General features: G+C 46.3%; 7 protein-coding genes across 8 annotated transcripts; 5 read left to right on the forward strand and 2 right to left on the reverse strand.

The window, feature by feature from the left end:
- Nucleotides 1-3: 3 nt before the first annotated feature.
- LOC136186665 (kinesin-like protein unc-104) lies at nt 4-7,740 on the forward strand. Its single transcript, XM_065974110.1, is given in 50 exon segments — nt 4-209; nt 266-336; nt 397-476; nt 526-628; nt 688-753; nt 807-985; nt 1,034-1,111; nt 1,171-1,204; nt 1,254-1,331; nt 1,388-1,453; nt 1,507-1,585; nt 1,637-1,715; nt 1,781-1,923; nt 1,975-2,072; nt 2,130-2,209; nt 2,262-2,343; nt 2,395-2,474; nt 2,530-2,750; nt 2,803-3,046; nt 3,110-3,182; nt 3,238-3,282; nt 3,337-3,367; nt 3,417-3,505; nt 3,563-3,631; nt 3,691-3,908; nt 3,968-4,093; nt 4,146-4,264; nt 4,312-4,525; nt 4,580-4,667; nt 4,730-4,839; nt 4,887-4,957; nt 5,017-5,053; nt 5,106-5,177; nt 5,232-5,295; nt 5,349-5,433; nt 5,502-5,610; nt 5,665-5,727; nt 5,779-5,830; nt 5,882-5,967; nt 6,031-6,078; nt 6,136-6,206; nt 6,263-6,408; nt 6,463-6,759; nt 6,811-6,873; nt 6,927-6,997; nt 7,049-7,121; nt 7,178-7,225; nt 7,289-7,360; nt 7,421-7,536; nt 7,594-7,740. Coding segments are annotated over 50 exon segments (4,830 nt in total). The 5' UTR covers nt 4-109; the 3' UTR covers nt 7,637-7,740.
- A 49-nt stretch (nt 7,741-7,789) lies between these two features.
- On the forward strand, nt 7,790-10,787 carry LOC136185908 (E3 ubiquitin-protein ligase COP1-like). The gene is made up of 21 exons (XM_065973120.1): nt 7,790-7,914; nt 7,971-8,030; nt 8,088-8,185; nt 8,245-8,309; nt 8,362-8,511; nt 8,566-8,634; nt 8,697-8,756; nt 8,805-8,858; nt 8,912-8,995; nt 9,045-9,156; nt 9,217-9,343; nt 9,394-9,454; nt 9,506-9,588; nt 9,637-9,827; nt 9,882-9,998; nt 10,052-10,169; nt 10,229-10,353; nt 10,410-10,498; nt 10,555-10,614; nt 10,668-10,718; nt 10,770-10,787. Exons 1-21 carry the CDS (start codon nt 7,790-7,792, stop codon nt 10,785-10,787), a joined length of 1,917 nt encoding a protein of 638 aa, XP_065829192.1.
- Nucleotides 10,788-10,998: 211 nt separating this feature from the next.
- On the forward strand, nt 10,999-13,642 carry LOC136185915 (rab5 GDP/GTP exchange factor-like). Its single transcript, XM_065973128.1, has 13 exons — nt 10,999-11,077; nt 11,148-11,336; nt 11,439-11,494; nt 11,547-11,661; nt 11,715-11,906; nt 11,967-12,121; nt 12,174-12,251; nt 12,308-12,416; nt 12,481-12,550; nt 12,602-12,672; nt 12,983-13,211; nt 13,265-13,375; nt 13,426-13,642. Exons 1-13 carry the CDS (start codon nt 11,037-11,039, stop codon nt 13,504-13,506), a joined length of 1,497 nt encoding a protein of 498 aa, XP_065829200.1. The 5' UTR covers nt 10,999-11,036; the 3' UTR covers nt 13,507-13,642.
- A 1,470-nt stretch (nt 13,643-15,112) lies between these two features.
- On the reverse strand, nt 15,113-15,948 carry LOC136186344 (small ribosomal subunit protein uS13). The gene is made up of 6 exons (XM_065973645.1): nt 15,902-15,948; nt 15,748-15,846; nt 15,606-15,692; nt 15,448-15,549; nt 15,299-15,390; nt 15,113-15,247 (listed from the first exon to the last, which is right to left on the reverse strand). The coding sequence occupies exons 1-6, from the start codon at nt 15,902-15,904 to the stop codon at nt 15,172-15,174; spliced, it is 459 nt and encodes a 152-aa protein (XP_065829717.1). The 5' UTR covers nt 15,905-15,948; the 3' UTR covers nt 15,113-15,171.
- Nucleotides 15,926-16,990, forward strand: LOC136186341 (clathrin light chain A-like). Its single transcript, XM_065973643.1, has 4 exons — nt 15,926-16,086; nt 16,139-16,195; nt 16,247-16,482; nt 16,746-16,990. The coding sequence occupies exons 1-4, from the start codon at nt 15,955-15,957 to the stop codon at nt 16,915-16,917; spliced, it is 597 nt and encodes a 198-aa protein (XP_065829715.1). The 5' UTR covers nt 15,926-15,954; the 3' UTR covers nt 16,918-16,990.
- LOC136186337 (protein spinster-like) lies at nt 16,514-19,744 on the reverse strand. 2 transcript variants are annotated; one of them, XM_065973635.1, is made up of 11 exons: nt 19,511-19,744; nt 19,205-19,459; nt 19,091-19,145; nt 18,837-19,037; nt 18,494-18,787; nt 17,980-18,438; nt 17,880-17,920; nt 17,712-17,817; nt 17,546-17,658; nt 17,400-17,498; nt 16,514-17,354 (listed from the first exon to the last, which is right to left on the reverse strand). In XM_065973635.1, the coding sequence occupies exons 1-7, from the start codon at nt 19,672-19,674 to the stop codon at nt 17,909-17,911; spliced, it is 1,440 nt and encodes a 479-aa protein (XP_065829707.1). In that variant the 5' UTR covers nt 19,675-19,744; the 3' UTR covers nt 16,514-17,354; nt 17,400-17,498; nt 17,546-17,658; nt 17,712-17,817; nt 17,880-17,908. The 2 variants fall into 2 exon arrangements, with proteins under 2 accessions (XP_065829707.1, XP_065829706.1); XM_065973634.1 differs by having other exon boundaries at nt 17,880-18,438.
- LOC136186342 (sperm microtubule associated protein 1-like) lies at nt 17,049-17,930 on the forward strand. The gene is made up of 4 exons (XM_065973644.1): nt 17,049-17,372; nt 17,427-17,529; nt 17,595-17,723; nt 17,778-17,930. Exons 1-4 carry the CDS (start codon nt 17,106-17,108, stop codon nt 17,819-17,821), a joined length of 543 nt encoding a protein of 180 aa, XP_065829716.1. The 5' UTR covers nt 17,049-17,105; the 3' UTR covers nt 17,822-17,930.
- Nucleotides 19,745-19,757: the final 13 nt, after the last annotated feature.

A 19,757-nucleotide genomic window follows, 5' to 3' on the forward strand; every position in this document is an offset into this window, starting at 1 on the left:
GTGACAGGAGCAGAGTACGAGAGATTCTCCTTCCCTGCGGTATCGCCAGCGAAGAGTTGTCGTCGTCGCTACATTTGGAAGCGAGCGCATTTGCGCACTAAACGAAACCATGTCGTCCGTAAAAGTGGCCGTGCGCGTTCGACCGATGAATGGACGCGAGAAAACGAAGGGAGCCAAGTGCGTCATCGCCATGGACGGAAAGCGAACAAGTAGACATCGCGCAGTACCGCCATAGGCTCACCTAAACAACCCCATCGATCTCTAGCAATCCAGAATCCGAAGAAGCAAGCGGAAGTCAAAAGTTTCAACTACGATTTTTCCTACTGGTCTCACACGGTGCGGAGAAGCGCTTCGAGAGGCGAAAAAAACAAGAAACAATATCGGTATACTATGTAGGAATCCGATCGACATTTCGCATCGCAGGAAACCGTCTATCGGGACCTCGGAAAAGAAATGCTTGCCCACGCTTTCGAAGGGTTCGAAATTTGCCAATTCGTTGATTTTTTCGTTACTCCACGTGTACAGGTATAACGTGTGCATTTTTGCCTACGGGCAAACGGGCGCCGGCAAGTCGTACACGATGATGGGCGTTCCGGGCGAAAAGAGCCAACCCGGAATTATACCGAGGGTGCGAGGAGAAGAGGCGAAAAAATGAAAGCGAAACCTAAGCCGCGGATCTTTTTTTAGTTATGTGAAGAGATGTTTGGGCGAATTGTGTCGGATAAGGACGAAGAAATGACGTATTCGGTTGAGGTGAAGGCGCTCGCTTTTTTTTCCTTAATTATTTCTTCAATTTTTTTATTCAGGTCAGCTATATGGAGATCTATTGCGAACGGGTCCGAGATCTGCTGAACTTGAAAGTGAAAAATAATTTGAAAGTGCGAGAGCATCCTGTTCTCGGTCCGTACGTCGAAGATCTGTCCAAATTGGCGGTGACGTCGTTTGCGGATATTGATCATTTGATGGACGAAGGAAACAAGGCCAGGTAAGGGATAGCGGGGAATGAGATTACATCTGCACGTCGTGTGTCTAGAACGGTTGCCGCTACGAATATGAACGAAACTAGTAGTCGATCTCACGCCGTCTTCACTATCGTTTTGACGCAGAAGAGGTTGGTTGCTATACTTATGTGTCTATGTGTGTGTGTGCTAGTTTGATATTTTCTTTTAGGCATGATGAACTGACTGGTTTAGATACTGAGAAGGTTAGAGTTGATGTGCGTTTTTCTTTTGAAAATGAGACTTTGGGACTAGGTGAGTAAAATTAGTCTAGTCGACTTGGCAGGAAGTGAGAGAGTCAGTTCAACGGGAGCCTCAGGCGACAGACTAAAGGTTTAGTGCAACTTTATCTTCTTAGAGTTGACTATGTTGGATTTTCTTTTATCTAGGAAGGATCAAATATAAATAAGTCTTTGACTACTCTTGGCAAGGTCATCGCCTCGTTGGCAGAAATGGTGAGGACAGCCAAAATCATTTTCTACATGCCCGACTTGATTTGATTTTGAAGTCTGGTGCAAAGAAACGCAAATCGGACTTCATTCCTTATAGAGACTCGGTACTGACTTGGCTTTTGAAAGAGAATCTCGGTATGGACCCATGGGATCTTCATTACTAGTCCAAGTGAATGTTTTCACTAGGAGGAAATTCGAGAACGGCTATGATAGCCGCTATAAGCCCAGCAGACATCAATTTTGAAGAATCTCTGAGCACTCTAAGGTAAAATTTCAATTACGATTGCCTCAAATCAAAAAGCGACGTCTCTGATATTCTTTTCTCCTCAGATACGCTGATCGAGCCAAGCAGATTGTCTGCAAGGCCGTCATCAACGAAGATCCCAATGCCAAGGTCATCCGAGAACTCAAGGACGAAGTCAATCGACTCAGAGAGCTGATTCGCTCAGAGGGGCTCGAAGAGAAAGCGGCCGGTGAGATAGACGAATTTGTGTGATTCTTTGTTCTCACGCGCCTTTTCGTAGCGTTTATGGTGGGCGGAAAAACGGGCCAACTATTGGGCTTGATCGGATCGGAAGGTCAGAAGAGTACCATTCCGAACGATGTTCTCGAAAAGCTCAGGGTAAAAGTCTCGTGCGCGACGAAATTATACTTGATAAATGCGAACGAGATATTATAGCAATCGGAAAAGCTGATTGCTGAGCTCAACGAGACGTGGGAAGAGAAGCTGAAAAAGACAGAAAAAATTAAACACGAGAGGTGATTGTCCCACGCGTAAGATACGTTCATTTTTTCTATTGACGTACAATAGAGAGGCCATGTTGCACGAAATGGGAATATCTCTGCACGAGAGTCAGCTTGGGGTCGCCGTAGGAGTCACGTCGCCGCGAAAGGTAAAGAAAGTAGCTCAGAGACCGAGAAAAGTTCATTCTTTTTTTTTTCAGACTCCGCATCTGGTCAATCTGAACGAAGATCCAGCCATGTCGGAATGCCTTCTTTACTACATCAAAGAAGGAACGACACGGTAGTCGCGTACTTCGCTTTAATTAAATTAAAAATTTAATTGGTTGTCGTGGCAGCGTCGGAAGGCACGGCACCGAAGAGCGACAAGACATTCAGCTAAGCGGTCTCAACATCGCTGACGAACATTGCCTATTCGAGCATCAAGATGGTGCGATACACCTCCTTCTACAAATAATCGCTATATAATACCTTTCAGGCGTTGTGACTCTGATTCCGGCCAACGGAGAGACGTATGTCAACGGTAAACTGCTCGCCGAACCGCAAATTCTCAAGACGGGTAAGAATGCTCGTTTACAATAGAAATTTTCGAATTCTATTTGGAGTGTTAGGTTCGAGAATTATCATGGGGAATAATCACGTGTTTCGCTTTACCCATCCCGATCAGGCGCGCGAGCAAAAGGAGCGGAGGGAGCGCGAGCGCCTCGGTGGCGCCGACGCCGATTCGGGCGTCATTGCCAACTTCGACGGCCTTCTCGGGGAACTGGGCGACGTCGTTTGCGAAGACTGGGCTTTTGCTCAGATGGAATTGCTTCGCGAGCAGGGCTTTGACGTGCAGAAGCATCTCGAAACAAAGTAGGAGAAAGAGAATAAGGGGGGAGGAAAAGAGCCTGAGCTCATAGGTAATTAATTACTTAGGGTGTCTGCTATGGAGCAGAAAATGCGAAAGGAAGTGGTAGAGGCGCAGGAACGATTTGAGTTGCAGAAAAAGGCGAGAGAAATGAGCTGCGTGCGTTGATTAACGATTTTAGATCTCTTTTTTTTAGGAGTACGAGACTAAAATTGAAGAGTTGCAGAAGCAGGTTGTGGAGGTAGAGATCACACAGATTGTCTCTTATGCTGAATCTAAATCATGTCGTGTTCAGCCTAAGCCGGACGAAAATGAAGTCGACAATGGTAATGCTTCTAAATGACTGTTTTTAATGAGTCATATTTTTCTTGGAAGGCGGAATGGAGACGCTGACTGAAAGGCAACTGGCTCTGGTCAGAAAAGCTTTATTCAAGTGGAAAAAACATCAATTTACGTCTCTGAGAGTCAGTCCGATTGTTTGTTTTCACTAACCCTTTAATTAATTAATTAATTAACGTCAGAACGATTTGCTCTCAAGTGCCGTTCTTCTAAAAGAAGCCAACGCCATTAGCGTGGAACTGAGAAGACACGTGCGACCATGATGCCATCGATAAAAGAAAAGATCCCCCATTTCATTTTTTTTCGTCAGGTTGTCTTTCAGTTCGTCCTTCTCTCTGACACTCCCTATTCCCCGCTGGCGACGTCTCTGGCCGATGGCAGCGACATGGACGAAGCGGATTCCTTCACGATGACCTCCGTATCCAAGACGACCGAAAGCGGCTTTAGCATGCCCAAAACAATCGTCGCCGTCGAGGTGACGAACACGAAAGACGGAACGACACGTCATTGGTCAATGACAAAGTTGAGGTACACCCTACGCAATTTTTGAGTTTGATGAAAAAAAATCAGTTGGGCTATACGAACAGGCAGCGGATTTTCGACATGCGAGATTTATACGAGCGCGCTGGCGATCCAGAACAGCAGCTGGATCTTGCTAATCTGGAAAACGACCCGTTCAGTGATAAGCTTCCTTGGTTTAGTCTTATAGGAAGGTGCGAAAGAGCCTTCGCTCCATTGAGATTTTTTGTGAGTATTCGCTTCTAGGTCGTTCGTCTTTTTGACGCATCTGCGCCACGGCATTTGTCTCGTGCATCGGGTTCCGGTCGTTAGCGAACGCGGCGAAGTGAAAAGCTACCTCCAAGTTCAAGTCGAACCGTTGTTTGGTACAGCGCAAAAAAAATTCATGAGGAGATATTTAATTTTCTTTCAGATTTTGATTCAACGGCTGGAAACTTCGAAGAAATGGAGTTGGAGGAGATTGAGGGTGAAAAGGACGATGAGTTTGGCAATGAAGGACCGGCCCAAACCCAAACCCAAAGACTGCCTGATCATCTCCAAGTGGGATTGCCGTTTTTCTTTCGCGTATCCGTTCTTCAAATCTCTGACCTTCCGTTCGACTACTCGGAAATCTTCTGCCAATTCAAGTTCGCTAGAGTGTCGATCCGAGATGTAGTCGTGCTTACGGGCGAATCGAGTAGATTTCTGAGGGGTAATGAACGGGGCTTCAAGACAACGATCGAGAAAATCGAACAAAGAAACGTCTTGCGCTTTCTTCACGCGCAGAATGTGCGTTGTAGCTCAGACGAGGAAACGGAAACCGTATTTGATTTCTTTTGTCTTCTGTGTAGATCAAAGTTAACGTGACCGAGTCCTTTTTGGATTATATTGAATCGTGTCCAGTCGTCTTCGAAGTGCTAGGCCACTTTGAAGACTTCAAGTCGTCTCAAAAGGAAAACAGGTTCGCCAGACTATTAAAATTGAAAGACCTGACGAATGAGCTAAAAGGAACGCGCCGAAGAAGAAAAGTAACGAAGATCGAAGAGGATCCTCGACGACTGTCATACAATCGCAACCAGGTAGAAATTTAATTCATCTAATAAAAAGACGTACTTGGGAACTTGGGCTTTTTGTTCAGTTCGCTCGTCGATTCTACCTTCTCGCGATTTGGGCAAGTAAGGACGAGAGTCTCTTTTACTCTTTGGAGTGCTAATTATTTCTTGCTAGTGCTGGCGAAGTCTACTGTCACAACGACTTGCTTGTTTGGTTTGAAATATGCGAACTAGACTCGTCTGGAAAGTGAGACTTTATTATTTAGCAATCCACACACTCTTTCACTGTCATCTTATTTAGGTACTTACCGGTATCCGTGCATCACGATCCTGGATTTCCCGGTGGGGTCTTTCTTCTTCAGCAGGTTCTATGCTATCTGACTACGCAATGATAGAGTGCGACGCTCTGTTTTTCTAGGGAATTCAACGTCGTCTAGCTGTAACTTTTATTACTGAACGAAGCCCGGATTTGAAGTGGAAAAAAGTTGAAGAAATCGTTATTGGTCAGTTACGCAAAAGGAGAATTTTTAGTTAATTAATTAATTAATTAATTAATTTTTGTTTTTTTCAGGTCGCGTTCGAAGTTCTCGTCAGTCCACGTCGGACGTCAATTCCGACTGCAAAGTGCAATCACTGAAGTTATTTTCACCCACAGTGTCAAAAGATCCTTCTGATGACAGGTTTCGTGCTTACGCGAATAGTATCACTACGGAAAAATCATTCTTTCGTTGCAGAAGTCTTTTTCACGTTGAAGCCGCTTGGGATAGCTCTCTCCACAATTCAATTCAATTGAATAGGTACGAAAGAAAGTCGGCGTTTCTTCGATATTTACTATTTACTCACTTTAGAATTACTCCTTCGGGAGAGCGCGTCTTTGTAACGGTTTCCATCTACGTTGAAGTACGTTGTGACTTTGTGCGCAGCATTGGCTCGGCTATTTTGTATCTGTAGGCAGAGAGAATGAGTCAGGCGGCTTGCATCACGAAAGACCTGTGCATGACGATACACGGAAGAGACTCAAAGCCGTCTGCTCCTTGGTACGAAATATCGCCACACAGAAAAACAGAGAAGAGACGGAAAGATTGCTTTATTCTACACAGGTCTCTTAAGGAACTCTTTGGAGGTGGATACCTGAGGACAAAAGAATCGTAAGCAGAAAGAAATCATTTCGATCTTGCTTTCTAGTTAAAGGACTGTCTCTCTAGCAATCGGGTTGCTGCGCTCTATGACGTTATATTGAGAAAGAGTAACGTTAGTGGAAAGAGTAGCATCAAAAGTACGAAGAAAGAGCAAAACTTGAGCCTATTCACAACGGGTCTCCTTTTTTTTCAGGTGGTCAGACGTCCGGCGCTTCGGTCGTTGATACGTCTTCCACTTACGTTCGCGGCGAAGAGAATCTACGCGGCTGGAGACCTCGAGGCCTGTCCTTGTTAGACGATCATCAGGAATTGCTCAACAAACTAGACCGGCTCCGAGAAGTACAGTCGCCTATGTCAATTGGGCACTGTTCCAAGGACGGTTGCATTTTTTAGGTGGAAAAGACTCGACACATTTTGCAGCTGAGGGACCGATTGAAGTCGCAGCGAGACACCAAAGCTGTCGGCGTAGAAATCGTCGGATTTCATCGCAGTCGAAGTCTCGACGATCTTGCCGGAAGTCCAGGGAAACTTCGCGTTTCGCGTTCGACTGACATGCTTCGCTCGGAATCGCCCGTGGAGAAAGACGAGTCGTCGACGTCGTTGGCGCCGGAAGATGTTCAATTGAAGTTGGGTGAAAATGGCGACGAGGTCGACGAACCTTCGAGTTACGAAGTCCATCTGCTCAACATGGCGAGGAAGAAGAAATGGAATCGTCGGCTTGTGCGAGGTTTCTTTATGTAGGTGTTGGGATTGATGAAGAAGAAGGAAGCGCTGAGACCTCGTAGCACGTCCGTTATTTCAGCGGTAAGCTAAAAAATCGCCGTACCTCTTTTTTTAGACCTTGTCTGTCACTGCAGTGCGGCAACGAATTTGTACAGGCACGAAAGCGACCCGTTTGCTTGGCAGAAGTTCAGGAGATTTTTGTCAAGTATGAGAATTTCTACTAAAAGACGAACCTCCCTTGCATTGAATTTTGCAGCAAAAAGGACGCGAAGAAGGGATGGCTCCTTTTTCTTGAACAACACGATACGGGTTGGAAAAAGAGATGGGCGGTACGAGAACGACACTTGATTGTCCTAGATTGTAGCTACTCAGTATTATTATATAGGTTGTTCGCAGGCCGTACATGTTGATTTACAACTCTGAAAGAGATCCAGTTTGTGTTGGGAGGGGGATTCTGCGTTTAGCTGAAACGTGCGTTTTTTTTAATTTTTTGTAGGTAGAGAGAGCCTTGATCAATCTGGGTGAAGCTAAAATTCAGTACAGTGAAGATCAGCAGACAATGTTGGGGGTAATATCATAAAAGTCTCTCAGGTTATTTGCTGGTATAAATTTCGCGTTTTCTCAAAAGACTGTAAACACGTTTTCGGTGTGCACAAGAAATCGAGGAATTCTACTTCAGACACAAAAGGATCCTGTGTTTGAGTGGATCTATGCTATGGATCCACTTCTCGCTGGAACGATCAAGTAAGTAGTAGCGTGTATTTTAATTTTTGCACACGTCACTTTGCATTCGTCTTTCAGACTCCAAGAAGTCTCTCGGCAACGAAAAGGAAAGAAGAAATAATTACGCAACTGACAGAATATCAAAGACTATTTAATTTTCTACTAATTCCAAACCACGTGTTCGTCCGCGTGCCCAGACTTGATATCAAGAGCGTCCCCATTCAATTTTCTTAGGGCACGCGTTTTGGACTCTTTCTCCCAAACGCACGACACAATGTCGATTTCGGGACGAAGTGGAAAGCGTTCTCGGATCAACCTCTCGTCCGGCGTCGCTGCCAAAGGGCAGTCGGCGTCGAAAATGGGAAAAAACGACGACGCAACGACGAGCGACTACTTGTGGCAAGTCACGACGACCTCTCTCCCTCGTTATCATCATCGCAAAAACGTTATTTTAGTCCAATCTGTTTTGACGTCATCAATGAAGCGTATATAACGAAATGCGGCCACAGTTTTTGGTAAGGAACCGGGAGAGGGCTGGAGACCGTTTTCGCACGAGTACATTTCCCCTCTAGTCACGTATGCATTACAAAGAGTCTCAAGGAGAGCAATCGTTGTCCGAAATGCAATCTGATCGTGGAAAAACCGGATTTCATTTTTCCTAATTTTACTTGTTAGTGAACAGTGGTAGAGGCGAAACGTTACCTATGCGTTATTTTTTTTTCTTGTCAGTGAATGAGCTCATATTGAAACAGAAGCAGAAGGAAGCGTCGATAATGAATCATTTGGGACAGAAAGTAATTACGTCAGAGAATTATTTGTCATTGCGAATTTCGGTTTTTATTGTAGAAAGGTGTTGGACACTTGGGCTTTTTAACGCAGGAACTAAGTTTATCTGGTTCGATTTACTCGATGGGCTCCGCGTTTATGAGAACATCTGTTGCAGATGTTAACTTTGCCTTGACTATTCTCGAAGACAGACGAAGACATTTGGAAATGGTTCGTATGATGTAATCTATGAGAAAAGTTGTATCTATCGTATTCTTTTATTAGGGCTCTGCATTCATTCAAAACGAATTGATGCTCGAATTCCTGCAGAAAACCAAAAGCGAAAAATCTCTGGTTATTTAATTAAGGAAACCTCGGACACTACACTCGGAATTAAAACATTCTAATCACTTTAGGAATTGGAGAGATTGCAAGCTCAACTCAACATAATTGACGAAGACCTCATGACTATCCAAGTAACAGAGAGGAAAAGAATCATAAGATCTTCAAGTACTTGAATTTAGTCGGAATTATCAAGACAATCGCCCCTTCAGAGGGTAGTCAAGCAAGAGACTATAGTAAGAACAAAACAACGCGTATATTTATTATATAGGAAGGTGTCTGCGCATAGGACGGGGTCAGCTTCGATACTTCTCCGCTCTCTACTTTGACTAAAGCAGCCGGTGCTCAAGCGGGTTTCAACGGCAGCTTGACTGTAGGAAAGCGTTTTGGCAAAGTCTGTTACCAGGCGATCGTTTTTTTAGGCAAGTGTCAAGTCGTCGATGGAACTCTTGGCTCAGCAGAAGAATCGACTGCACATGCACTTGCCCGAGCTCGAGTCGACGTATTGCAAAATGCGACTCGATCAATTCAACGGTAAACTTTATTTCGAAAGACGCTATCGTCGTTTTTTTAAATTAATTGTCGTGCCCTTAGCGCCCCAGAAAGGCGCGCTGGAGAGATTCGGCGACACGCTCGTCAAAGCGACCCAATTTTCGGATTTTCGAACGCTGGCCACGTTGACGTATGGCGACGTTCCAAACGGATCAAGCATCGTCTCTAGGTATGCATCCATTCTCAAGTTGTCTATTGCATCAAAAAACCATTTCTTAGCATCGAATTCGCTCGCGATAGCGACTACTTTGCAATTGCCGGAGTGACGAAAAAGATCAAGGTGCGAGAATGTTTAGAAATGCGACTAGCATCGCTTACGTATTTTGCGAAGATATACGACTACATGTCTGTCATCAACAATTCCGTCGACGTGCACTATCCGGTCAAGGAAATGTCGTGCACGTCAAAGATCTCGTACGGACTGCCCCCTCCCTGATGATGATGATTATTCTCGCGTTCTAGGTGCGTTAGTTGGAATACGTTTCATAAGACCCAAATGGCGAGTAGCGACTACGAAGGCATCATCACGCTCTGGGACGCGTTTTCTGGCGAAAAAACGGCAATATTTCAGGAGCATGAAAAACGATGCTGGAGCGTCGATTTCAATTCGATTGATCCTAAATTACTCGTTTCGGGCTCGGACGACGCAAAAGGTAAAATAAGTGATCGATGCCTTTGCTTATCCAAATTCTTCTTTTTTTTTGTAGTCAAAATTTGGTCGACTGATAGCGATCACTCGGAGATCAGCATCGAGGCGAGAGCGAACGTCTGCTGTGTCAAATTCAGTCCGACAAGTCGTCATCACCTCGCTTTTGGATCAGCTGGTAAAAATTCGGCCCGATCATGTATACAGTAGTCCCTAGTTCTTTTGCTTTAGATCACTGCGTTCACTACTACGATTTGAGAAATCCTAAGCGCTACTTGGGCATCTTGAAAGGACACCGAAAGGCGGTTTCCTATACGAAATTTCTCGACGGAGAGCACATTATTTCGGCGTGCGTCCATCGCGTATAGTCCATCTGATTGTTCCCCACGTGTTTGTGTATGTGCGCAGGTCGACCGACAGTCAGCTGAAGTTGTGGAACGTGGACGCGAGCGGGTGTCAGCGAACGTTCAAGGGGCACGTGAACGAGAAGAATTTCGTCGGTTTGGCGACGAACGGCGAATACATAGCGTGCGGTGAGCGTTTGCTGATGAATTTGGGGTCTGACGAGGAATGTTCGAGGGGGGTCTAGGAAGTGAGAATAATTCTGTTTGCGTTTATTATGGGGGTCTGTCGAAGCTGCTCTTGTCACACAAGTTCAGTTCTGTAAAGCATCTCTTGGTTAGAAGAGCAAACTATTCGCCTGCGTTTTAAAAAAGATGATGTTGCTTGTCTAGGAGAAGGGCAGGAGAGACGAAGAGACGACCGATTTTGTCAGTGCTGTTAGCTGGAGACCGGTGAGTTGTTTGATTTCGTTGTGAATGAGAAATGATTTTATGGCGGGAAACAGGGTTCTACAAGCAGCGTTCTCATTGCAGCAAACAGTCAAGGAGTCATCAAGGTATATATTATCACAGCGTTCTTAAAAATATTCATCAATGTGTTGTTTTAGCTTCTAGAAATGGTTTAGTTTGTTACGCTGAAACGTATTTTAGGGGGGAAAGGGGGGTGGTTATATTTGTGAGCTCTGCGGGCTCGGGATTAGATACGCGTGTGTATAGGCGTGTGCCATTTGACTGATAATTTGAGACATTGAGCAAATTTCTGAAAAGATAATGATTTCTTTTTGCACTACACAGAAAAAATTTCGTGGACCATTGGCCACACGCGCGCTAACACAGCCGGTCGGAAAACGCAACGTGAGAGAATTGACCGAACAATGGCGGAGACTGAAAGTACCGAACTGCTTTGTAAAACGGGGTGAGACTGTTCTTCGGGCGATCGTAAATCGGACGTGTTTTGATTCGGGGGGAGGGGGGCCCCTTCATAGGTGCGGCTTTCACGGCAATCCCGAATGGGAGGGATACTGTTCGAAATGCCACGCCGAGCGCATTCTCGAGACGGGACGACAGCCTGTGTCATCCGTCGGAACGAAAATCACACACGGACCCGTCCGGCCAGCGAGTCTTTCGTTCGGAAGTTTCGAAGACAAGAAGAAAACGCAGAAAGCGTCAAGAAAGTGAGTGATTCTCGCTATTCACAGTGGGGGCTTTTTCGCCACTTCCGGAATGCGTAGTTTTAATTAAAAAATAACTTCTTTTTAACTTTTGTTTTTCTATAGAGAAAAAGTGTCGCAGATTTTTAAGAGAACGAGGCCATCAAGGGAGCTATCTTTCAGTAAGAAATCTATGTATTTATTCATTTATTTATTTATTTATATCTTTTTTAGGTGGTTTGACGCCGACGTCTCGCCAGGAAGCAAGCCTCGTGGCAGCTGATTTCAACGAGTTTTTGAAGACTCTAAAGAAGCCGGCATCACAAGAGATCGTAGCTCGACTCAAGGGGTAAAAATAAAAATCTTTTGCTTTATTTATAATTGATTTTTTTTCCCCCGAAGATTTATAGACGAGTGCACAGCCAATAGTCAATCGCTTTCGACGGCAGAAAAGCAGGCAGCCGTGGAAAAGTTCTACACTGAAATGTCGCAGAAATTATCGTCTGGGCCCCTATTCAAGGGCCTCTCGTCAGAACAGATGGACTTTGCTTTGAATAACATAGAAAAATATATCATGACTCGACTCCATCATATGTAATCAATTGCGCCTTTTTCCGTTTGAGAAAATCGAACGTTTCTTGTTCTCTGTGGCAGATTTTTCAGTCCTAGTGATACGGACGACGAGACAAAGGACATTGAATTGCAACGACTCATGAAGCAACTTCGCTGGGTCGAGCCGAGTCACTTGGACTTCAATTTGGGCAAAATGACGTCAGACGTCGTCAAACTGATCGAAAACGCTCAACGAGGTATACATAATTCGATACTTTAATAAAAAATTCTAGTATTTTCCCATTGCAGAGCTAATGCAGATCGATGTGAAGAGAGCACCCCAAGACAAAGTCCTCTGCATTATTCGTTGTAGCAAGTGTATCTTCGGTAAAAAAAGAATAAAAAGGATTGACAATATAGATAATAACAATCCTTACTCTCAGAAATCCTTCGCGCTGTTAGTGACGGTCCCGCAGGCGCCGACGATTTTCTTCCGGCGCTCATCTTCGTTGTTATTCAGGGCATGCCAGCGAGACTCTATTCAAATATTCAGTAGGAACGCGACGGCGCGAGGAAGTTGATCATAGGCGAAAAGCCTTAACTAACGTCGTTTTAGGTATATTCTTCGATTCGGTAACAACATGAGGGTGTCGTCGGGAGAGTCGAGCTATTATTTCACCAACTTGGTAAAGTCGTGGTTGTGCTTTATAAGTATGTGATTTCTCTCTCTTCCGAAGGTCTGTGCTGTCGCTTTCATTCAGAATATCAGTGCTGAATCTCTGCACATGACGCAGGACGAATATGACGGGTATGGGAGGGGATAGGGGAGCGACGGGGAAAAGAGATGTGGGTCAATGAGGCGCTAATGAAATTGCAACAAATTTCAATTTGTCTGTCTCCTGTTGAGACTGGGGATCGTTCCGTTTCCTCAACTGCTAACCACGGTCTAATAAGTAAACCCAACAGGGCCACGTGCAGACACAGTGGCAAAGTTAGGCAAAACGCCGTCTAAAACGGAAAACACACCCTCGCCGCGACACACTTGAGTCAGACATAACAATAGGCGGCGGCGGTGACCGTGGTTGAATCCCCACGCCACACCGGTAATTTCTTTCTAGGTATATGGCCAGTTCGCAACTGTTGGCCAGCCCACCTGAACACGTTATCGATGAGACGGACGGAAGCAGTCAAGAAGATCCGTTGACTCTACTCAACTTGGCTCTTCAACCTGAAGGCCTCAACTTACCTGACGATGGAGACGTCGTCAACGACGACGTTGACGACGAGACGGACGATGGTAATAGCGTTTCGGACTTGTCTGATTTTCAGCCATTGAAAGCAATGAAAGTAGGGGAAGAGAGGATCTCATTGTGCACTGACTGATTTTCTTGCTCTACCAGGCATCTATTCAAGACATGATTGATTTGGGTACGAAGCACGAGGAGCTGAGACAACGCGCTCTTTTAATTCAAGCTGAAGTCGAAGCGTTTAGAAAGACTCTAGCAGCAGAGGTAGGTAACAGAGAAAAATAATTTATCAAACCTTGGAGGGTTGTTGTCAGGTCCAGGAAATTCTATTAGAAAAAATGAAAGAGAGTCACCCGAGCAGAGAGGAAGATAGCATTGCAGAAAGTTCTTCGTAAGGGTACTTTATATTCTGAGATATTTATAGTTCGTAATTTATAATTATTGGGGAAATTTTTTTCACGGTCGGTGCATGCATAGCTAACAATGTCGTCAAGTCTCTGGTATCCAGATTGCAAGAAGGTGCGTATCTGATTGAACGATCGTCTTCGTTTTTAGGTGCTCAACCGGGAAGTTGAGGTCCCGCATGCACGTGTCGCTTCGCAGATCGACAAAGCTGTACGGACGATCAACCGTCGATTGAAACGCCGAACAAAGACGACAGTAAGTGATGCGAGTGGGGGTACCTACGGGGGAGCCTGGGAAAGAAGGCGCAAAGGCACCGAGTCGCGTTCCCGAGCTTTCTTCGCTTTTTGTTGCCTACGAATGGTGGCCCTTTCTTTGTTATTGTGTGGTGGAGGTCCTCTTGTTTCCTAGACTGCTCTTAGTATGGTTTTTTCCAAACCGCGACAAACGTCATCGTTTCGCGCACTCGGTTTTGCGTCGAGACACCATTAGAGACTGGTACATGCTACGCTTAGGTTCTGACCAGGCTAACATTTTGGCGTGCTCTTTTTAGGTACTACAGGTGAACTCGACCGCTTTGGCAAAGGCTCAAGAGAAATACAAAAAAATTCTTACTGTAGTTATTTTTTAAAGTGTAGGAATGTGCATACGCGCACACGGGCCTTGTAACGCCAGCTATGAGCTGTGCGTTTCAAGGTCCTCGAGGTCCTGAGCATGACCACCAAACTGCTCTGTCCGGGGTCCTGGGCAAGATCCCCGTGATCAAAAACTGTCCGCGAGTGCACAGCAGTAGAACCATGTTATTTTTATTTTAATAAACACGGAAGTAAACCGGAAGTTGCAAAAACAAAAATGAGCGTCCTCTCCGCGTCTTCAGGTGAAGGGCCCTTCACCCAGGCCCTCTTTCGGGGAGACAGTAACCCATCTGTCCCGGGGGTGCCTTTATATACCAAGGCACAGGTGGACCGCTATTGTAACCCACCGCGTCTTGCCCAAGTGGGGTGGCAGTTTATCACTCATGCCACTGGAGTAGGGGATTGAATCCCCTGCGTTTGCGCCGCGTTTAACCTCTCTGGCTCGAGTTGGGCCGGTTTTATTTAGTCACCTCGGGGGCCCGGAGGTGAATGAGGACATCGGAAAGCTCTTCATCTGCCTCGTCGGTATGTCCATCTACAGAATAAGAACAGCTTCTCCTTACCTTCTTGATAAATTCGCTTTTCGTAGTCCGTGAGGTGCGTCGGCTTCAGGTGTGCATAAACCAGGCCTTACGCGACGACGCGAAAAAACCTCACCCCTTCTAAACTGGAGCGCGGATCATGACGTGCTAGGTACCGTTGGAAAGCCCAGTGATTTCGCTACAAGATGAACTAATGTAGACTTTCTTCCGCGCAGCCGTTCTCAAGATATCGCCGCGTTTATGCCGCACCTCAAGGCGCGATGCCGTCGTAACGATTGACGCTAAAAATCCGCCGCAAGACGCTCTCTCAGCTGCTCCAGAAACGTCGAGAAGGGAGAAGCTTCGCGAAAACGAAGAGGCGATCGGGGAAAAAGCATTTAGACGCGCGCTAGCCGAGCTCCCGTACACAGTACAAAGAACGATCTCCAGACAACGTTTTTTTATTTAGTGCCACTCTACAAGGCTGGCTATCGAGAAGGCTCTACTTCTTCTTAGACACACCAACAGTCCTGCCCTTGCGACCCGTTGTCTTCGTGTGCTGACCTCTCACACGCAAACTACATAGAAAATTAGGATTCAATAAAAAAAATGTACTCTCAATTTCTTACCCCCAGTAAAGCCGAAGACCACGATGCGCTCGAATCTTTTTCAGACGTTCACAGTCCTCGCGAAGTTTGTTGTCCAAGTTGTTAGCCATAACCTAGGAAAAAATGAAAATGAAAATACAAGCAATAGTGACTTAGTGCAAGAAACTCACTTGGCTGTATTTGCCGTCTTTGACATCTTTTCGACGATTCAAGAACCATTTGGGGATTTTGTAAGATAGAGGGTTTTGCATGATCGTCACGAGCCGATCGACCTGCTCAACGAATACGATAGAGCGATGAAAAATGAGGAGGACCCCCCTTTTCGCACTTCTTCGTCGCTGAGCTCTCCGGCTCTTTTGTTCGTGTCGATTTCGGCTTTCTTGCATACTATGTTTGCGTAGCGTCTCCCGACGCCCTGTAAAGGATATGCGCTAGAGCTGAAGCGGACGCGACTTGGCGACAGATCGTACTCGGATCGCTGTGAGGCCGAACATGACCTTGTGCTTTCCGTCGATGTTCGTATTCATCACGCGAAGTATGTGCTGAAACTTCTCTGGTACAATGAGTGCCTGGGAAGCACGAAACGTCGAGGATCGCTCGGCAAAGAACAGATTCGACACTCACCATGATGATCGCCGCGACGAAGCGTGTCTACGCATGCGCAAAGTCACAACCAAATGGCGATGGAGTTCGAGGACGACAACAATCCGGAGTTGCAGGACTTTCTTCAACGCGAACAGGGTCAATTCGCCGAGATGGGAGAAGACCTTGATTTAGACGGCAACGGCCCAGCGGAACCAGCGGCTCCCGTACGCGATTTCGAACTCAATCGCTCCCCAATCTCATTTTACCTATGCCTAGATCGGCGGCGGCGGCTTCGACGGAGGCCTTCTTGACATGGAGTCCGGAACAGCAGAGGTAGAACTAAGATATCGATCCTCATCGACTCGTTTTTGAATTCTCGCCTAGCCGCAAGAAGATTCGGGTCCGGGGGACGCGTACGCGGCGATCGCTCACGTGGACGCAATTCAACAGGAACCCGAGTGCATTCGCAAGTGGCGCGAAGAGCAGGCGACGATGCTCGCCGAAAAAGACGCTCAATCGGAGGCGGAACACGACGAGTGGCTCGCCCAAGCGAAACAGGATCTCGAAGAATGGTACACTAAGAGAAGCGAGCACTTGGACAAAGTCCGCGATGGAAATCGGTGAGAGGATCGAGAGAGGGGCGTGTACGCGTATATAAATAATAACTATTATTAAAAAAAGATACTGCATGACTGCATGTGTTATAAAGAGAGGAGGTCCCCATCCGCACTCGTCTAGCTTGTACGGCTTGCAGGACTATCTGCGCCGTTTCAAAACATCGAGTGCCATATTTAGCTAAGGCAGGGTCAGTGCAAACTACCGGACACCGTATCTCTAACCTCGTTGTTTGGCTTTAACGCTGGCTCACATTATTGCGTCTTAGAGCGGCTGAAGAGGCGTTTATTGAGGAGAGAGACGACACGGCACCGGGTCACGAATGGGAGCGCATTTCCCAGCTGTGCGACTTTGCTCCAAAGGCGAATAAGTGCACGAAGGACGTGTCTCGTCTCAGAAGTATTCTACTGCACTTGAAGCAGGAGCCACTAGTGCGGTGAAGAGAAAAACTCATGAGTTACTGAAGTTTTGCTGTTCTTTTTTCTTGTTGTTGGCATAAAAGCCTTGAGTGACCGTTGTTCCTCTCGCGGCCCCCCATACATTCGCGTAGGAGTCATTTTCCAAAGCGCCTGCGTACGTGTCTCCCAGTAAACAGACGCGAAGCCAGCAGACTTACCCTCGCGCACACATGCCCCAGAAAAACGACGACGCAGCAGATCGACCGACTCCTTCGCGAAAATGGGGACGACCGATGTCCCCGGAGAAACGACGCGGTCTCGAAATGAATTTCGTTCTCGACGGCGTCGCGTTGAGCAAGCAGGCGAATGACGACGCTCGCCGAACGAATCCGTCCATCAACATCGGCATTCCACAGTATCAGGCGCAACGCGACAAACACGCTCAATCCTACTTCGTCACAAAGCCGGCCAAGACGTCGCTGAAGACAACGCGCCAGGTAAAATCAAATAAGTAATCATCTTACAGAGGGACTGATGTGACGTCCCTACAGGACAGTGAACCGTCAACGGTTATGGGAAAGGTGTACGATCGTTTTACAAAGCGATGCCACTCTGCTACGTACCTAAGAGAGAGAAAGGAGATTCATCAAGCAGGTATATATATATATACCTTTGAGTCCGTGCGGTGAACTGTAGTGAAGTTTGGGTAATTTTTCTAGGACATTCTTATGCTGCCACCGTTGCGGGACACACGACCGTTCCGACTCTGCCACCGCTGAATGGCTATAACGGACCTGATGGCTATCGGAGAAACACGTTTGCTTTGCGGCAAAGACCTTCAGATTTTGGTAATTCGTGGTGGAATACTTTTCCTTTCTTCAGCTTGTAGTTTTCTTTCACAGGGTTTCCGTCAAGTTTCAGGCGTCCAAGAACGGCGAAAAACTAAACGAATCAATTAGTCCAAGCATGCACTAGCAACAGAATCGAGTGCTCTATTTTTTTACCTCCTTACGCCACTGTAGAGTCATATACACTAAATAAAAAACTACAGTGCAAAGCAATTAAAAATTAATTAATGCTTGAACTGGAGGCACTAGAAAAAACCGGATTCTGAAGCAAAGGAGTCAACGACGCTTCCGTATCTTGAGCCTCGCTTTCCTCTTCCTCTTCTTCCTCCTCCTCACCTACCAACTGCTTCAGATCTTCGTCCCCACCCTCTCGTTTCTTCATATCGCGTCTGATAAAGAAAAAGGCGACGCAAAAGAGCACGGCACTGATTGCAAACAAGCCCGGATAGAGCACAAGCAAAGCGTGCCGCAGATCCCATCCGGAAACGTTCGATAGAGGAGCGACCAATAGCGTCGCATTTCCGCCGACGAGCTGAACGAAGAAAACGTACAGCGACGCGGCGCCCATCGGAAATTTCGGCCGAAGTTCGACGACGACGGCGAGACAAACTCCAATCCACATCTCGCCGACAAAAAAGGCGACAAGCAAGCACATAAAAGCGGCCGTCGGATGAGATATTGTCAAGACTCCAAAAGCAAGAGGAACGGCTAAAAACTAAAAGAAAATAAATCAATATATATATATATATATATATATTGACTTTTTGTACCTGTGATACTATTAGAACGATCACTCGCGTTTGACGTCCAAATCTGACGACGAGAGCGTCGGATATGAAGCCGCCGAGCGCGGCGCCTATCGCCCCGCCGACGAGCGGCACCCACGACATGTAGTGCGCCGAATTGGCTTGGCGATATTGACTGAAAAACGGGTCGACGTTGTAGGCGAGAACGAGTCCGCCCCCGTTGCGTATGCCGCCGGCAATGCAAAGAAAGAAGATGGCTGGCGAGAGAAATGATTTCGCTAGTCCAAGCAGACGAGATCCCTTTGAAAGACGAACGCTCTAAAGAGGATCACATAGATTTATGAGTGGTTATTTATATTGGTTTTACTTCTGCAAGTGCGTCGGTTCGCTTTGGCGGTTCTTTGACTGTGAATGCCACGACGACGGCTAGAATGCAGCCGGGTATGGCGGCCATGCGAAACACCCATTCCCAGGTCGTTTTCGCGAGAATGAACTTGAAGACGAAGGTGAGACTGAAGCCAATGTAGATGCCCCAATTGAAAATTCCCATTGCAGCTCCACGAAGATCCTATTACAATGAACATTTAAGATAAGGACCCCCCTATTGATAGTACGTTTTACCTTTTCAAAGTAGTCTGATAAAAGACTGGCGCTAAAAGGAGCGCCCACAGATTCGCTAAATATCAATAAACATCATTTTTATATATAATTGATTTTTTTGTTTTTTTTTCTTACAAGAGTCCCAGAGCCATTCGGAGGACAACCAGCTGCCAGTACTCGGTCACAAAGCCCATTAGAAGAGTCGACGTCGACCAGAGAAAGGCGAAAACGGCGAGAACGTTTTTTCGGTTGAATTCCTTCACTTCGACGCCGATTCCGAGAAGGAGAGCGGAAATGCTGAAAATGACTATAAACGTTGGACCGGCCAAGACTTGATATTGGATTCCCTGTCCGGTGAAATTCCATTGGCATTGAGGAAAATTCGAGCACCTGCACACCCAAAACGTCCGATTGGCACGCTATTTTACGTCTTCTGCTTACTCTCTTTCGTTCTTGTGCGCTCGGCAGTCTCTATCGAGGCTAGAATTGGCCGAAGTCGACACTTTTAGACATCCTTCGTCGCCGTATTTCAGCGCTTGAGCAATCTGCGTCGAAACGACGCCGAGAACGAAGCGATCCGCGCTGTTGAACGTGTATAAAATCATAAGAAGAAAGAGCGCGTACAGGGAACGGTAGTTTCCCTTAGAAAACAGCCTTCGCCAGGAAGAAGCAGCCATAGCTAACGCGC

The sequence above is a fragment of the Oscarella lobularis genome, chromosome 4 (assembly GCF_947507565.1).
Source record: "Oscarella lobularis chromosome 4, ooOscLobu1.1, whole genome shotgun sequence".
Lineage (NCBI taxonomy): Eukaryota > Metazoa > Porifera > Homoscleromorpha > Homosclerophorida > Oscarellidae > Oscarella > Oscarella lobularis.

What these genes read in the sequence shown, in the direction of transcription:
- LOC136185908 (XM_065973120.1), top strand. Translation starts at nt 7,790, where the DNA reads ATGTCGATTTCGGGACGAAGTGGAAAGCGTTCTCGGATCAACCTCTCG. An exon ending in CCAAAAGCGAAAAATCTCTG is followed by an intron (nt 8,635 to 8,696) that starts GTTATTTAATTA and finishes TAATCACTTTAG; the next exon opens with GAATTGGAGAGATTGCAAGC. An exon ending in GAGTGACGAAAAAGATCAAG is followed by an intron (nt 9,455 to 9,505) that starts GTGCGAGAATGT and finishes TATTTTGCGAAG; the next exon opens with ATATACGACTACATGTCTGT.
- LOC136185915 (XM_065973128.1), top strand. Translation starts at nt 11,037, where the DNA reads ATGGCGGAGACTGAAAGTACCGAACTGCTTTGTAAAACGGG. An exon ending in ACGCAGGACGAATATGACGG is followed by an intron (nt 12,673 to 12,982) that starts GTATGGGAGGGG and finishes ATTTCTTTCTAG; the next exon opens with GTATATGGCCAGTTCGCAAC. An exon ending in GAAAGACTCTAGCAGCAGAG is followed by an intron (nt 13,376 to 13,425) that starts GTAGGTAACAGA and finishes GGTTGTTGTCAG; the next exon opens with GTCCAGGAAATTCTATTAGA.
- LOC136186344 (XM_065973645.1), bottom strand. An exon ending in AAGACGGCAAATACAGCCAA is followed by an intron (nt 15,391 to 15,447) that starts GTGAGTTTCTTG and finishes ATTTTTTCCTAG; the next exon opens with GTTATGGCTAACAACTTGGA. An exon ending in GGTCTTCGGCTTTACTGGGG is followed by an intron (nt 15,248 to 15,298) that starts GTAAGAAATTGA and finishes TTTTCTATGTAG; the next exon opens with TTTGCGTGTGAGAGGTCAGC.
- LOC136186341 (XM_065973643.1), top strand. Translation starts at nt 15,955, where the DNA reads ATGGCGATGGAGTTCGAGGACGACAACAATCCGGAGTTGCAGGACTTT. An exon ending in CAGCGGAACCAGCGGCTCCC is followed by an intron (nt 16,087 to 16,138) that starts GTACGCGATTTC and finishes ACCTATGCCTAG; the next exon opens with ATCGGCGGCGGCGGCTTCGA. An exon ending in TGGAGTCCGGAACAGCAGAG is followed by an intron (nt 16,196 to 16,246) that starts GTAGAACTAAGA and finishes ATTCTCGCCTAG; the next exon opens with CCGCAAGAAGATTCGGGTCC.
- LOC136186342 (XM_065973644.1), top strand. Translation starts at nt 17,106, where the DNA reads ATGCCCCAGAAAAACGACGACGCAGCAGATCGACCGACTCCTTCGCGA. An exon ending in CGCTGAAGACAACGCGCCAG is followed by an intron (nt 17,373 to 17,426) that starts GTAAAATCAAAT and finishes ACGTCCCTACAG; the next exon opens with GACAGTGAACCGTCAACGGT. An exon ending in GCAAAGACCTTCAGATTTTG is followed by an intron (nt 17,724 to 17,777) that starts GTAATTCGTGGT and finishes TTTCTTTCACAG; the next exon opens with GGTTTCCGTCAAGTTTCAGG.
- LOC136186337 (XM_065973634.1), bottom strand. Translation starts at nt 19,674, where the DNA reads ATGATTTTATACACGTTCAACAGCGCGGATCGCTTCGTTCTCGGCGTC. An exon ending in GAACCGACGCACTTGCAGAA is followed by an intron (nt 18,788 to 18,836) that starts GTAAAACCAATA and finishes GATCCTCTTTAG; the next exon opens with AGCGTTCGTCTTTCAAAGGG. An exon ending in TCGTTCTAATAGTATCACAG is followed by an intron (nt 18,439 to 18,493) that starts GTACAAAAAGTC and finishes ATTTTCTTTTAG; the next exon opens with TTTTTAGCCGTTCCTCTTGC.